This window comes from Haemaphysalis longicornis, unplaced genomic scaffold, assembly GCF_048455015.1.
Source record: "Haemaphysalis longicornis isolate Haplotype H1 unplaced genomic scaffold, Haemaphysalis longicornis Haplotype H1 scaffold_1, whole genome shotgun sequence".
In the NCBI taxonomy this organism is placed as follows: domain Eukaryota; kingdom Metazoa; phylum Arthropoda; class Arachnida; order Ixodida; family Ixodidae; genus Haemaphysalis; species Haemaphysalis longicornis.
Genome location: NW_027526203.1, coordinates 209,753,425 through 209,765,872, shown reverse-complemented (window position 1 = coordinate 209,765,872; position 12,448 = coordinate 209,753,425). Strand labels below are relative to the sequence as shown.

The 12,448-nt window shown below is 50.5% G+C and overlaps 1 protein-coding gene across 1 annotated transcript in view; it reads left to right on the top strand.

Annotated features, from left to right (window-relative positions):
• Positions 1-335: 335 nt before the first annotated feature.
• LOC144157052 (uncharacterized) overlaps positions 336-12,448 on the top strand; it is a 32,415-nt gene continuing 20,302 nt past the window's right edge. The window contains exons 1-2 of the mRNA XM_077688404.1: positions 336-1,001; positions 2,049-2,689. Of these exons, the coding sequence (XP_077544530.1) occupies positions 476-1,001; positions 2,049-2,689 (1,167 nt within the window). The 5' untranslated portion in view covers positions 336-475. The remainder of the gene's footprint in view (positions 1,002-2,048; positions 2,690-12,448) is intronic.

Genomic DNA, 12,448 nt, shown 5'->3' with positions numbered 1-12,448 from the left:
TATGCGAGGGGGGAGAGGAGGCGCTATGCGAGCGCGACGATTCAGGCTCGCTTAAGAAGTGCATTCCCACTTATTCCTGGCCAATCTCCCACGTGGGTATGTGCCATGTCAGCGGCCAGGCAGCGTGCGCCCATCTCCCCCCGTTGCTAAGGAAGACGAAAAGCGCGCGCACCCGCAGCTGTTGCTATGCGGACGGCGGAAGGTTCGGGGTCGCTTATAAAGTGAAATGCAAGCCCATCATCGCTCACCCTCTCGAGGTAACCGTACACAAGGCGCGTCGCATGACTGCGGCCGATGTGGAAGCACGAAGCACGACAATAACGCCTGCCGCTGGGCTAACGCACGCTGCTATCGCTGTGGGCGACGCGGTCATTTGGCAAAGAAATGCTGCAGTGCTTCAACTGATGCAAGGGTTGAAAGGCGGGCAGCGAGTGTAAAGGCACTGACAGTTGAAAGCGCGTCTAACAACGACGGCATGGATAGCGCACACGTGTGGACGTTGATTTCGGGAAGAAAAACCGGTTTGGGACCACCCATACGCCGCACGTTTCGATGGGGCGACGTAGAACTGGCCATGGAAGTGGATACTGGTTCCCCGGTGTGCGTCGTATCGCGCCAAGTGTACGATCGACACCACGCACAGTGGCCGCGCTTACAACCACCACGAATCAAGCTCTCGTGTTACTCGGGACAGCTTCCGGTGTTGGGTGAACTCGAACTTCCAGTGAGGTACAAAAATGTATCTGTGCCTTGTCCGCTGATCGTGCTTGACTGTGCAGGACCCAGCCTATGTGGCCGCGATCTCATCGCTTTGCTTGACAAGACGGGCGTTCCGATTGGACACCTGACCGCGCCGGACCTCACAACAAGTGCCGAGCCAAGCGACAATATGCTGAACCGACTGCTCGGCGAGTTCGAGGATGTTTTCTCAACAGACCTTGGACTTATCAAAGGTCCACCAGCCAGCCTGAAACTCAAGGAGAAGGCGACACCAAAATTGTGTAAGCCCAGATCTCTTCCTTACGCCCTCCGCGATAAGGTCTCTCGTGAAATTGATCGGCTGGTGTCATTTGGTGTTCTATCGCCTGTGCAACATGCAGAATGGGCTACGCCTATCGTGGTCGTTTTGAAAAAGGACGGAAGCGTGAGGATATGCGGTGATTTTAAGGTCACCCTCAACCCGGCATGTGAGGTGGAGCATTACCCTCTTCCGGTGATAGAGGACATGTTCGCAAGCTTAAACGGAGGCGAATATTTCAGCATCTTAGATTTAAAAGATGCATACAATCAAGTTCCCCTTGACGAAGCGTCCAGCGGGCTGTGTGTCATTAACACACCGCGGGCTTTTCCGGCATAACAGACTTCCGTTTGGAATAGCTTCCGCACCGGCTATTTTTCAAAGAAAGATTGATGCAGTACTCGGCGGGCTTCCGGGTGTCCAAGCCTACCTTGACGACGTGCTAGTGTCAGAAGGCAAGAGTGATAACGGAGAGCAGCTCAAGAGAGTGTTGGAGCGGTTCCGAAAGCACGGCGTTAAACTTAGGATTGACAAACGCAAGTTTCGGCAGCCTTCCGTCACTTACCTTGGCCATCGTATAGATCGGCAAGGCCTCCACCCCATTGAAAAGAACGTAGACGCCGTCATGCAAGCCCTGCGCCCACGTAACGTTAGCGAATTGCGCTCGTTCCTTTGCGTGCTCACGTTGTACGCCCGTTTCCTGCCCAATATGTCTACTGTGCTCAGCCCCTTGTATCAGCTCATGGAAAAACGAGCCCGTTGGGAATGGCGGGAACCGCAGCAGACAGCGTTCGAAAAGGCGAAAGTAATTTTGATGAATGCGCAACTTCTCGTTAATTTTGATCCCAACAAGGAACTGAAGCTAGAATGTGACGCTTCCCCGTACGGCGTGGGTGCTGTTCTGTTTAGCACACACCAATTGGGTTTCGTTCCAGAACGTTAACAAAAGCGGAGCGAAACTACTCTCAGCTGGAGCGAGAAGCATTGGCACTGATTTTTGGCGTTTCTCGTTTCCGTGACTACCTCCTAGGTCGGCAATTCACCCTGGTAACCGACCATCAGCCACTGCTGGGACTGCTCAAGCCTGACCGCCCAACGCCGCCGATGGCCGCCGCACGCATTCAACGATGGGCCCTGTTCCTGGGAGGCTACCAGTACAAGCTACAGCACTTTCCGGGGAAACAACTACTGGCAGCAGATGCCCTCAGCCGACTACCAGCCCCGACGGTAGCGGAACCGGTAGCTGAGGGGGACCCTCCCGAGTACGTACTGTCGTTGGAAGCCCTTGACGAAGGTATAGTGACGACGCACGAGTTGCAGGAGCTCACTGCCAAGGACACGTTGTTAGCCCGTGTCGCGGAATACATCCTGCATGGCTGGCCTCGAACCACAAGTGGAATGGCGCCCGACTTGTTGCCGTTTTTTGATCGCAAAATGGAGCTGTCGATGGCTCACCGGCTAGTCTATTGGGGCAACAGAGTCGTCATACCACGGAAGGCGCAGGAAAGGATGTTGCAGCTTCTACATGAAACACACCAGGGCTCCTCGCCAATGAAAGCGGTGGCGCGGTCACTGTTATGGTGGCCGGGCATGGACAGGGAGATTCAGGAATTGTCGGCGCAGTGTGTAAGCTGTGTAGAAAACCTGCCCATCCCTGCGGCAGTACCCCCGGTGAGTTGGCCGAAAACTGCCGAGAGGTGGTCCCGGATCCACATCGATTTTGCGGGCCCGTTAGCCGGCAAGATACTTGTGGTGGTAGATGCTCACACGAAGTGGATTGAAGCAGTACACCTGGCTATGAGGCATGCGAACACAGCGGGTACCATTCGCTGCTTAAGAAGTATGTTTTGTCGGTTCGGTGTGCCACGCACAATCGTGTCCGATAATGGCACGCCATTCCCGAGTCAGGAGTTCGCCACGTTTGTAACAAGAAACAATACTGCGCACCTGCGTACAGCGCCTTTCCATCCTCAGTCAAACGGAGCAGCGGAAAGAGCAGTGCGAACCATTAAAGACGGCTTGCGGAAAATGAAAGATGGCCCACTGGAAGATAACCTCATGCGCCTGTTATTCTATTACAGGAGGAGCCCGAAAAGGGAAGGAAAGTCACCCTCGGAAATGCTTCTCGGCTACCAGCTCCGTTCCCGTCTTGACACATGCCTGCCGCCCAGGGATGAGAACTTGTCGCCGGGCGCTGACGACTGGACCATCTCACCAGGCAGCAGCGTCTACGTGCGGAACTACGGTGTCAGCAAAAGATGGACGCCTGGACGTGTAAAATCTGCTTCGGGGGCAAGAATGATAGCAGTGGACACGCCAACGGGGGGAGTGCAGCGTCATATCGACCAAGTCCGCCGCCGTCGCGAATCGACGCCGGAGTCTACATCTACGGGGGCGACGGAAGGCGCGGAGGCTGAAGGTGAACCTGACAGCGTGACTACTCCGGTCCCGTCTCCTGTGTTGCAACGCACGCCCAGGCGGAAGGAGCAAGAGCGAAGCCCAGAGCTACCGGCACCGGATGGTCTGAGTGGGTTTCCCACACCAGCTGCTACGGAACCTCCAGTCGTCACGGCCGAGCACCCTCCTGAGGCGGTCCCACATCAGCCCACTCTGAGGCGATCGACAAGAGTTAGGAAACCGGTACAACGGGTCTACTTTTAAGAGGAAAGAAATGTTGTATTCGTTCGTTTTGGACCTGCCAGCAAAACCAGCTGCGCGCGCACCTTTTCTTTTCGGCCCTGTGCGCCTTGATTCTCCCTCTCCCCACCTCCCTTTACCCCCTCTTGATGGCAACGTACATAGAGGAAAGAAAAGGTTACGAGAGGCCCTGAAGTCACATTTGTGAACCCGAGTCCCGCCATGACTTGAGCCCACGGAGCCCAGCACTCTATCCCATCATCCTTTGCTGTCTCCGGTTTGATTTGACTAATATGGCGTCGCCCTACCCTCCCGCTTCGAAGCGGAAACAGCTTCGTCGCTAATTCCTCGGTGCGATATCATGTTCTAAGCTGTTGATTTCGCCTTCAATTTGCCCATTCTAGCCCTCACCCAAAGTTTCAATCGAAAAACGGCCTTCGTTTTTGAGATAGAAGGACGATTTTTCAGCTCTTAAACCTGGCAAAGTAGCGTTTGTCGTCGTCATAGCAACAGGCTCGCGGGATGGCGAACGCAGACGACGGGAGCATTGTTTGGGGTCGTACAGCACTGGGGTCTTTGCGCACTACGTCTCAGCATCGATAAATTTCACTTCACTTCATAACGAAGAAACACAGTGAGCAAAGAACGAACTGTGGCTCTCGCAAACGCTGAGCGAAGGGGATTTTCCCGGCAGGTCGCCGGCGGCGGCAGCGGCTCGCTCCGCCGATCTCGACGCGACGTAAGCGCTGCTGCGGCCGGGGTACGAGTTAAGGCTGCCTCCGACGGCGGAGTTTTCAAACTGGCCTAATCTAAAAACGTTTGTCGTAGCGACTGCGCTGGTTTGCAAGCGTAGCGAGGCAGCAACATACCAAGCGCCTTAAAAATTTGTCCGTTTTATTTGCCCAAACTTGACCGCCGCAGTTGTAAACAAGTAAGCAACATTGTCCATGGGCTCAAGAAAAATAACGTAACTTCCTCCACACTTTTTGCAATGCATTGGGATGCTAGGGGCCTCTCCTGAGTATTCTTTCCTCCATGGCAACGTATATAATCACCGTTCTGGCAATAAACGCCGTCGTTGACTGCCCGACCATCGTCCATGCTGCTGCGCTGCGCGCGTCTGTGTTACTACAGTGAGAATAACGCTATTGGCCGAAAAGCATTATATCATGAAGGAAAGAAACCTTTTCTTTCCTCCATGCGTTATATCCACCGGGTGGTAGCAGACACTTGCTTAACCAAAATCCAGTCACTTTCAGTAAAAACGTATGTTGATTTTTCTCTATTAGCGGTGATGATGATGATGATGATGATGATATTTGGGCTGTACCCTTTGAATCGGGTGGGTGTGCCGCGCACACACTAGCCCGGACAAAGAGAAAGAGAAATGCAGGACAAACATAACGACAATAACGCGGCACGAAAGAGACAAGCATATGGCACACCAAAAGGAAACACTTGACAACACTAGTGAGATATTCGAGTTGCGCCCCCTTGCTCTGACGTCGGCTTAGGGACTCGGGCCGCTGTCGTCTGCTACACTCCGCTTGTAAGGGACAGCCCTTTGCTGAAAATCGCCAGCTTCGATGCTTTAGTGCATTAAAACACGTTTTTTTTAGTTCGAAAAACGAGAAAAGCTGCCCCTTTCTCAGTGAGGCCACCAGTTCGCCTCCGGTTATAGTGTACTTCTAGTACACTATACCTCTGGCGCTTCATATTTTGATACAAGGCGTAGATTGCCCTTACAAACATGTCTTTTGAGCAATGCACTTTTGTTCACAAGTGAAGCCGACTTTAGGAGATCGTGTACGCCTGGGGTTTGTAGGTTGGCCTTTCCTCGCGTGTTGAAAAGTGAAGTATATTTATAAATTGAATTGAATAACTTGCTGAGATGGGGAGGCCACATGGCCGTAGTGTGGTAAAGGGAGAAGAGGTGGCGATCACTCAGTCATAATTAAAGCTCATTGCAATGAGCCCTAATCACACATCCCCTCTATGTGCTGTGGGGTATTGTCACGTAGACGCAGGTTTCTTCAAGGATCAAAAGTTTATTGGGGCGTACTTGCGCTCCTGTAAGAACTCGAAGAATACACCCATTGGACCACAGACGTCCATAAAGCATCCGCTGGACATCCAGTGTCGGACTTTTGGACGTCCGTTAGACATCCGCAAAAAGCCAGCGGACGTTTTACAGACGTCCGTGGGATGGTTCGATGCAAAGGAATTGCTTATCCTACGGACGTCCGACAGACGTCCCAGCCAGATTTCCCGACATCCGGTGGATGTTCAAAATCGGACATTTCCAAACCGAGATTTACACGGAACGTCCAGGGGATAACAAAATGCGGAGTTTGGATGTCCGCCGGACGTCCGCTTCTAGTCCTAAATTTTTTGAATAAGGGAGAACCTGTACTGGCTGTAAACCTCAGTGCTTTGTTGATAACATGCTTTGAAGCACTCCAGCTTTAAGAATACTTGATACAAAAGCCTCTTCTGTAGCTTGTTTTGCCACAACCCTAATTATAAATGCAGCAGTGGATGGACAACTCCACACCCTATTCATATTTTTCTTGCCAAGAGTGCGAACAGTGATGTTACAGAAGCATAATACAGTGGAACGTTGCAAGCTTATCATCATTACTTTTCAATAAGGACTATGCATACACTGCGGGCTGTTGTGTGAACATAAATATGAATAAGTCGTAGTAGGCAGTTACCCCCTCAGTGAACAGGATGCTTCAACATGACAGCCCACAGTGTACACATGGTTCCGTATTGAAAAGCGGTTACGATAAGCTCGCAACTTTCCACTGTATTATGCTACTGCAAGCATCACTGCACCCACTCTTGCCGAGAAAAATATGAATAGGGTGTGGAGCTGTCGGTCCACACAGTATGTGGTAAAAGCATTTATAAGTAGGGTTTTGCCAAAACAAGCTACAGAAGGGGCTTTTGTATTGAGTATTCTTAAAGCTGGAGTAGTACTTCAAGGCATGTTATCAATAAAGCACTGAAATTTACAGCAAGTACAGGTTCTCAAGTTTACTAGAAAACTGAAACCAACACTATTAAGATTTCTGAATCTATACCGAGTATGTTTGGGATATTTCCATTAAATTGCGAGAGACAAAACTTCCAGCAATGCACGCTAAAGAACAAAGAGTTAGCTTGAAAAAGTGAAGTATTGAACAGTTAAGCAGGCTGCTGAAAACAAATATACTGAATGAAATAGATTACATGTTGCAAAGTATGGCATGCAAAAAAACAGATGAGACAATGTCGCAAAGCTTGAAAATTCTTTATTTAACGCTTATATATCTCCAATGTAAGTACAACCTTTCATGTACCCATCACGCTTCATGCCAGGAACATCTTGGCTCAAACTTTTCCCCAACTCCTCGGTCAGCACCCGCAAAACCAAAAGCAACAACTACAGGTTTCTTTTTGGAGCCACCCGACAGAAGTCAAATACGTGTAAATTCAAACTTCATGGTTTATATAGTCCTATATATGGCTACATTATTAGACACGCAAAAAGAATTTTAGACTGCTTTCGAACTATTTCGGTTGGTTAGAATCCACAGCTAATGTAGATTTAAGTAGTTTTCGTCGCAGCAACAAGAAAAGAAATCAGCACCGCTTCTGTTGCTCCTGTGGCAAGTGTGAATGGGCCTTTATACACAATACATTCACACGGTGACTTGCAGTTGCGGAGGGACGTAGCTTTGCGCACCGAAAGCCTGATTGGCCAGGCTAAATGCCTCCCCCCACCCCTCATATTTCCATATTTTTAATCACCAAGTGGCCCAACTGCCAGCTTGGCAGAGTCAGTGGGGTTCGATACGATGCATGCTTTTCACCTACGCGCTTTGACGGCGTCTATCAATTATGAGGTGTGCGCGTGGTAGTGGAGGGTTCCGGATTAATTTTGACCACCTGGTTACCTTTAATGTGCGCCTAAATGTCTTACACACGGGAGTTTTCTCTTTTCGCCTCCATCAGAAAAGCGGCCGCCACGGCCGAAATTGAATCCGTGTACTTGGGCTCAGCAGCACTACCCCTTAGCCACTTAGCCACTGAGCCTGAAAGGCGCGAGGGTAACAGCTACTACAATTGTTTTCTGAGCTTACAAATTGTTTGCCTCCCGAACATAATTAACGCGAGGCTAATTACGAGAAGTTACAAACATGATCGAGGAATATTGCTTCAACCATACGCCCATACAGACGTACGATGGGCGTCCAGCCGACGTTATTGATGGGACCATAGTAAACGTTTATGCACAAAAATAGCTCTGACGTCCGTCAGACCAAATTGAACGGACGTTCACATTTTCCAGAAAAATACATCCTAAGTACGTACACCAGACGTCAAGCGAGGGACTTGGACGTTCGGGTGTAAAACAGACGTCATACGGATATGTGTGGTCCAATGGGCACAAGCGGCGAAAGTAGATAGATCGCAACTTTATTAGTGGAATCCGCCGCCTCCTTCTAGGCAGCCGAGGGCTCTGATGATGTGGGCCGCCAGTTCCCGTTGTTCTTGGAGATTCGCCGCAACAGCTAGCCGCGCTCTGGTGTAATTATGTGCATGGATGGCTACCCAAGCTACCACCGGACGTCCGTCGGCCGGCCACCGTACATCCATTCCGGCTCTAGCGGAAGTCCGTATGATGTCCGTTTTAGTGGCGATGGACATACCATGTTTGTCCGTGGGACGTACGGATTTAACACTTCCGTACGCCCAGTCGGACGTCCGAAATCGGGGGCCCTATTCTCAACTGCACAAATTCCCGGGAAATTCGCCACGTTTTTTTGCGTAAGCACAACGTAAGCAACGTGACAATAAAATTAGTGTTTGAGGGCCTCAAGAATTGTGTATTTGCAGGTCTCCTTATATGTATGCACGGTGTCAGCACCTTTTGATGGGATTGTGGCGACGGGGAGCTGCCGAGTTCGCTCACGCTCAAGATGTCTCAGTACCACATCGAAACATTTTTTGGTTGCGTAAAGGGCGGGTAAAACAACAGCCCTGTTGCGTGTCAATTTACAGCTGCCTACAAGCGTCTTTTTATTAGAACAGAAGTTGCATCATCAGATACTGGAAACTCCTCTCGCGATATTGTGACTGATCTCTGTGCCTCAGCTGATGCAAGCCTCGTTGAGTCTCCAACAGCTTTCGCCTCGTTAAGATCATCGCTGTTGCAGGTACTTAATGATGATCACTATAACACGCAGCGGGTCGACTTTTACAAAAGCCTTTCGCTTGTTCTCAGTGCAGTAGTGCCAGATATAGCAGTATTTGGGGCACGGAAAGTATATGGAGGCACATCCCGCAATGAATCCTGCGCTACACTGATGTCCACTGAGCTGCCAGAAGTCGTTGCTGCGAAAACAAACGGTGGTTTCGTGGCACCATCGAAATACTTCTTAAAATTGCACGACGTCGTGGAAAAGGGGTTTCGTGTTCTACAGGTTTAATGCAAGGGTTAATGTTCTACACGTTTAATGCAGCCGTTATATGCAAATAGTGAGCGCCTATAGTGGAGGTGTTGACAGTATTGTTTGAACAAATATTACTTGCTGAGTTGGAGTCTCATCTGTTGAACTGCGATGCATTCGACAAAAACATTGCCGAAGTTTTGCCGCAGAAGATTGCCAACGTGTATTCAAGAATCAGGTTCACCACATTCCGACTGAAATCAACCAAAAAAACTTGCACGCACAAAGGTGTATGAACACAGCAGACAGACTATTATTTCGTAAAATCTGCAAACGACAGATCAGAACCAGCATTGAAGGAAGCTGGCTAGCTAGTATGTCTTAGTATTTTTTTGCGGTTTTTAAGTGCGTGCGTTTTGTTTAAGTTGCCTCATAGCCTACGTTGTGATAATTAGGCAGTTTTTTTAATTGGTTACTCTTTTATCTTGTGTGACTTCTTTCTTTTGAAATTTTGTAAACCTTGGGGTGAATAATAATTTGTGTACCGCTTGTTGCTTCCTCCGTGCGCCTTTCTTCTGGAACGTTTCAAGCGAATATGCCTTACACCGTGAACGGCTGAATGTGTATTCGCTCATATGTAATCGCGTACGGCTCATATGTAATTCTGTAAACCGCTGCCTTGTGCAGTTCCTTTGGGAGGCAGTAATCTGTTGTTTTAGCACACCTTTCCTTTTTACGCAACCAAAAAATGTTTCGATGTGGTACTGAGACATCTTGAGCGTGAGCGAATTCGGCAGCTCCCCGTCGCCAGAAACCCTTCAAAAGGTGCTGACACCGTGCATACATATAAGGAGACTTGCAAATACAGTATTCTTGAGGCCCTCAAACACTGATTTTTTTGTGCATGCTTGCGTCATGTTATGTAAAATTCAGCCTTTTCAACAAAAGTCTTGATTGAAGCCTGATTCGCCTTTCGGAGAGGTGTCTTGTATGACCAGCTGAACGGATTTCTTGAGTTCAAGACATCAAAATGGCGGTCAAAGATTGTTATGAATTCAGGCGTACCAGGAGCACCTTTAAATTGCGGCTTCAAGCTTTAATGTGAACTCACAAAATTTGAGTGCGTTTGTCACAGATGAACTGAGCGTCAGAAATGTGAAGCGAACTTTCATCCTTGGTGATCTAATGCTCGTATGCACCACAGAAAGCACAAAGGCGGATGAGGTGGGACCAGCCCGGTGGATATAAATGTTTAGCAGAGGAACTATACATCGGAAGCTGGTTAACGGGACCTCGCACCGACGAGATTCAGAAAAACGGTCGTATTGCCGCGTGTCCACAAAAGCACTTATAAAGGCACTGTTTTCACAAACTCGTTGGATCGTTTTTGGTCGAGGTAAGACGGCGCAGTAGTTATAAAAACTACGCTGAAAAGGGTAATTGGCTTGGAAACTACCGTACATGAAGTTAAACACAACGTAGCCAATTAAAATATAGGTCGACCATCGATTCTTAGCTAGCCAATGAGCTGCGCGTGCGGGTCGGTGCATACAGGCGACCCAACGCATTTCCACTTAAACAGTGCACAAATGTGATGCGGTAACGTCGACTAGAAGGACGAAGGCGTTTAAGTTAGTCGACTAGAAAGATGATGGATGTCTACGTTTAGCAATAGCACTACTACAAAACTGCCGCGCTCTATAGACTCCGCGGCGGCCGGCCGCGGTCGGCTGCAGCGGCGACCCGCCGCCGAAGCAGGCGATGCGCCGAGAGTAGCGGGTGTCCCTATTCGCACGCCCCGTGGGAACAATTTTTATTTTTAGTTCGCACGCCGCGTGCCAACAATTTTTATTTCTAGTTCGCACACCACTGAACGGGTGAAGAGGAATACACGTCCAGCGGTCCAGCCAGTTCACTCTCCCTGTTCTGTCGTTCACTGTTCAGCCAGCGCCGCGGTCTGTGTGGAAATTTGGGAGACCTCGTGTTTGTGCTGCTACAGGTGCTACAGGGAGGAAAAGAACAATTATTTGTAGTTGGCCCCCGCACGGGGCACCTTGAGTAATCTTGGTGACGGTACTGGCGATACCGCGGACCCCGAGCCCCCCAACATAAGCTGTGACCTACCGTGGGGACATGTTTTAGGGGCGAAGCTCCTTAAGGCGTGGGTCTGTCCATCCTCGACGTATGTATGTAGCCACCTCTAGTTTAGTTCTTGGATTGTTTACTAGATGGCGTGGCTACCTCTGGTTTAGTTCTTGGATTGTTTACTAGATGGCGGTACTTGTACTTGTAAAAGATGCGCTTGGATTGTTTACTAGATGGCGTGGCTACCTCTAGTTTAGTTCTTGGATTGTTTACTAGATGGCGGGGAGCGTTGTAATAAAATCCGTTCGCTGTTGGATTTTGTAGCGAAATGTAGGCGAAAAGGCGGCAAACTTCGCCCGGCGGCGGCCGCTCCGCCGCCGGCGTCGAAAATACGGCTGTTCGTCGGCGATCTACGCGAGCTAGATGTCGAACGCGCGGCGGCGAACGCGACCGGAAGCGGCAAACTGCATTTTGAGGCCGCAGCCAATCACAGCCTCGTACTTCGTTGTACTTCCTGTCCTGTCTTCCATCGGCGGCGTTCGCAAAACTGAGCGGCGCGTCAAACCACGGCGTCCGCCGCGCCAAGTTCGCCGAGAAACTTCGCTGCATGGAGGTCGGCCTTACGGCTGCAGAGCGGCGAGCGCGCAAGGCGGCGGCAGCGCGTGCTCGCAGACAGAATCCCGATGTGCGAGCCCGCGAGGCAGAAGCGCTCCGTGAAGCTGCGCGACGCCGCCGCCAAGATTCTGCCGTACGAGAGCGGGAGGCCGAAGCGTGTCGTCTGGCTGCGCAACGACGCCGCCAAGATCCCAGCGTTCGAAAACGAGAGGCCCAAGCGTCACGGCGACGGCGCGAGGACCCTGCCGTACGCGAAGCGGCACGGCTGCGGCGCAAAGAGGATCTCCAAAACGTCAGAGAACGGGAAGCGGCGAGAAAGCGCGCGTATCAGCAGGCAGACCCCGATGCAGTGAGAGCTCGTGAGGCGTCTGCAAAACGCATCAGGTGAGCTCAGCCCCAAGGTGCCGACGCGGTGTTTCTCACGTCTTTCTTGATGATGTAGTGGGCGAACTTTCACTGAAGAGTCACGGTTTTACCAATGATTTCCCCTCAGGAGCTTCGCCCACTCATCATCATTCACCCCGTGGATATGCTGTGAATTTTTTTAAGGTGAAGGGTAGAAACCTCTAACGGTGGCCGTCGGAGCCTTGGTCAAGCTCCGGCCGATGGGCTCCCTGCCTGTCTACCAGGCAGGGAGCTCCGGGACCTCTTT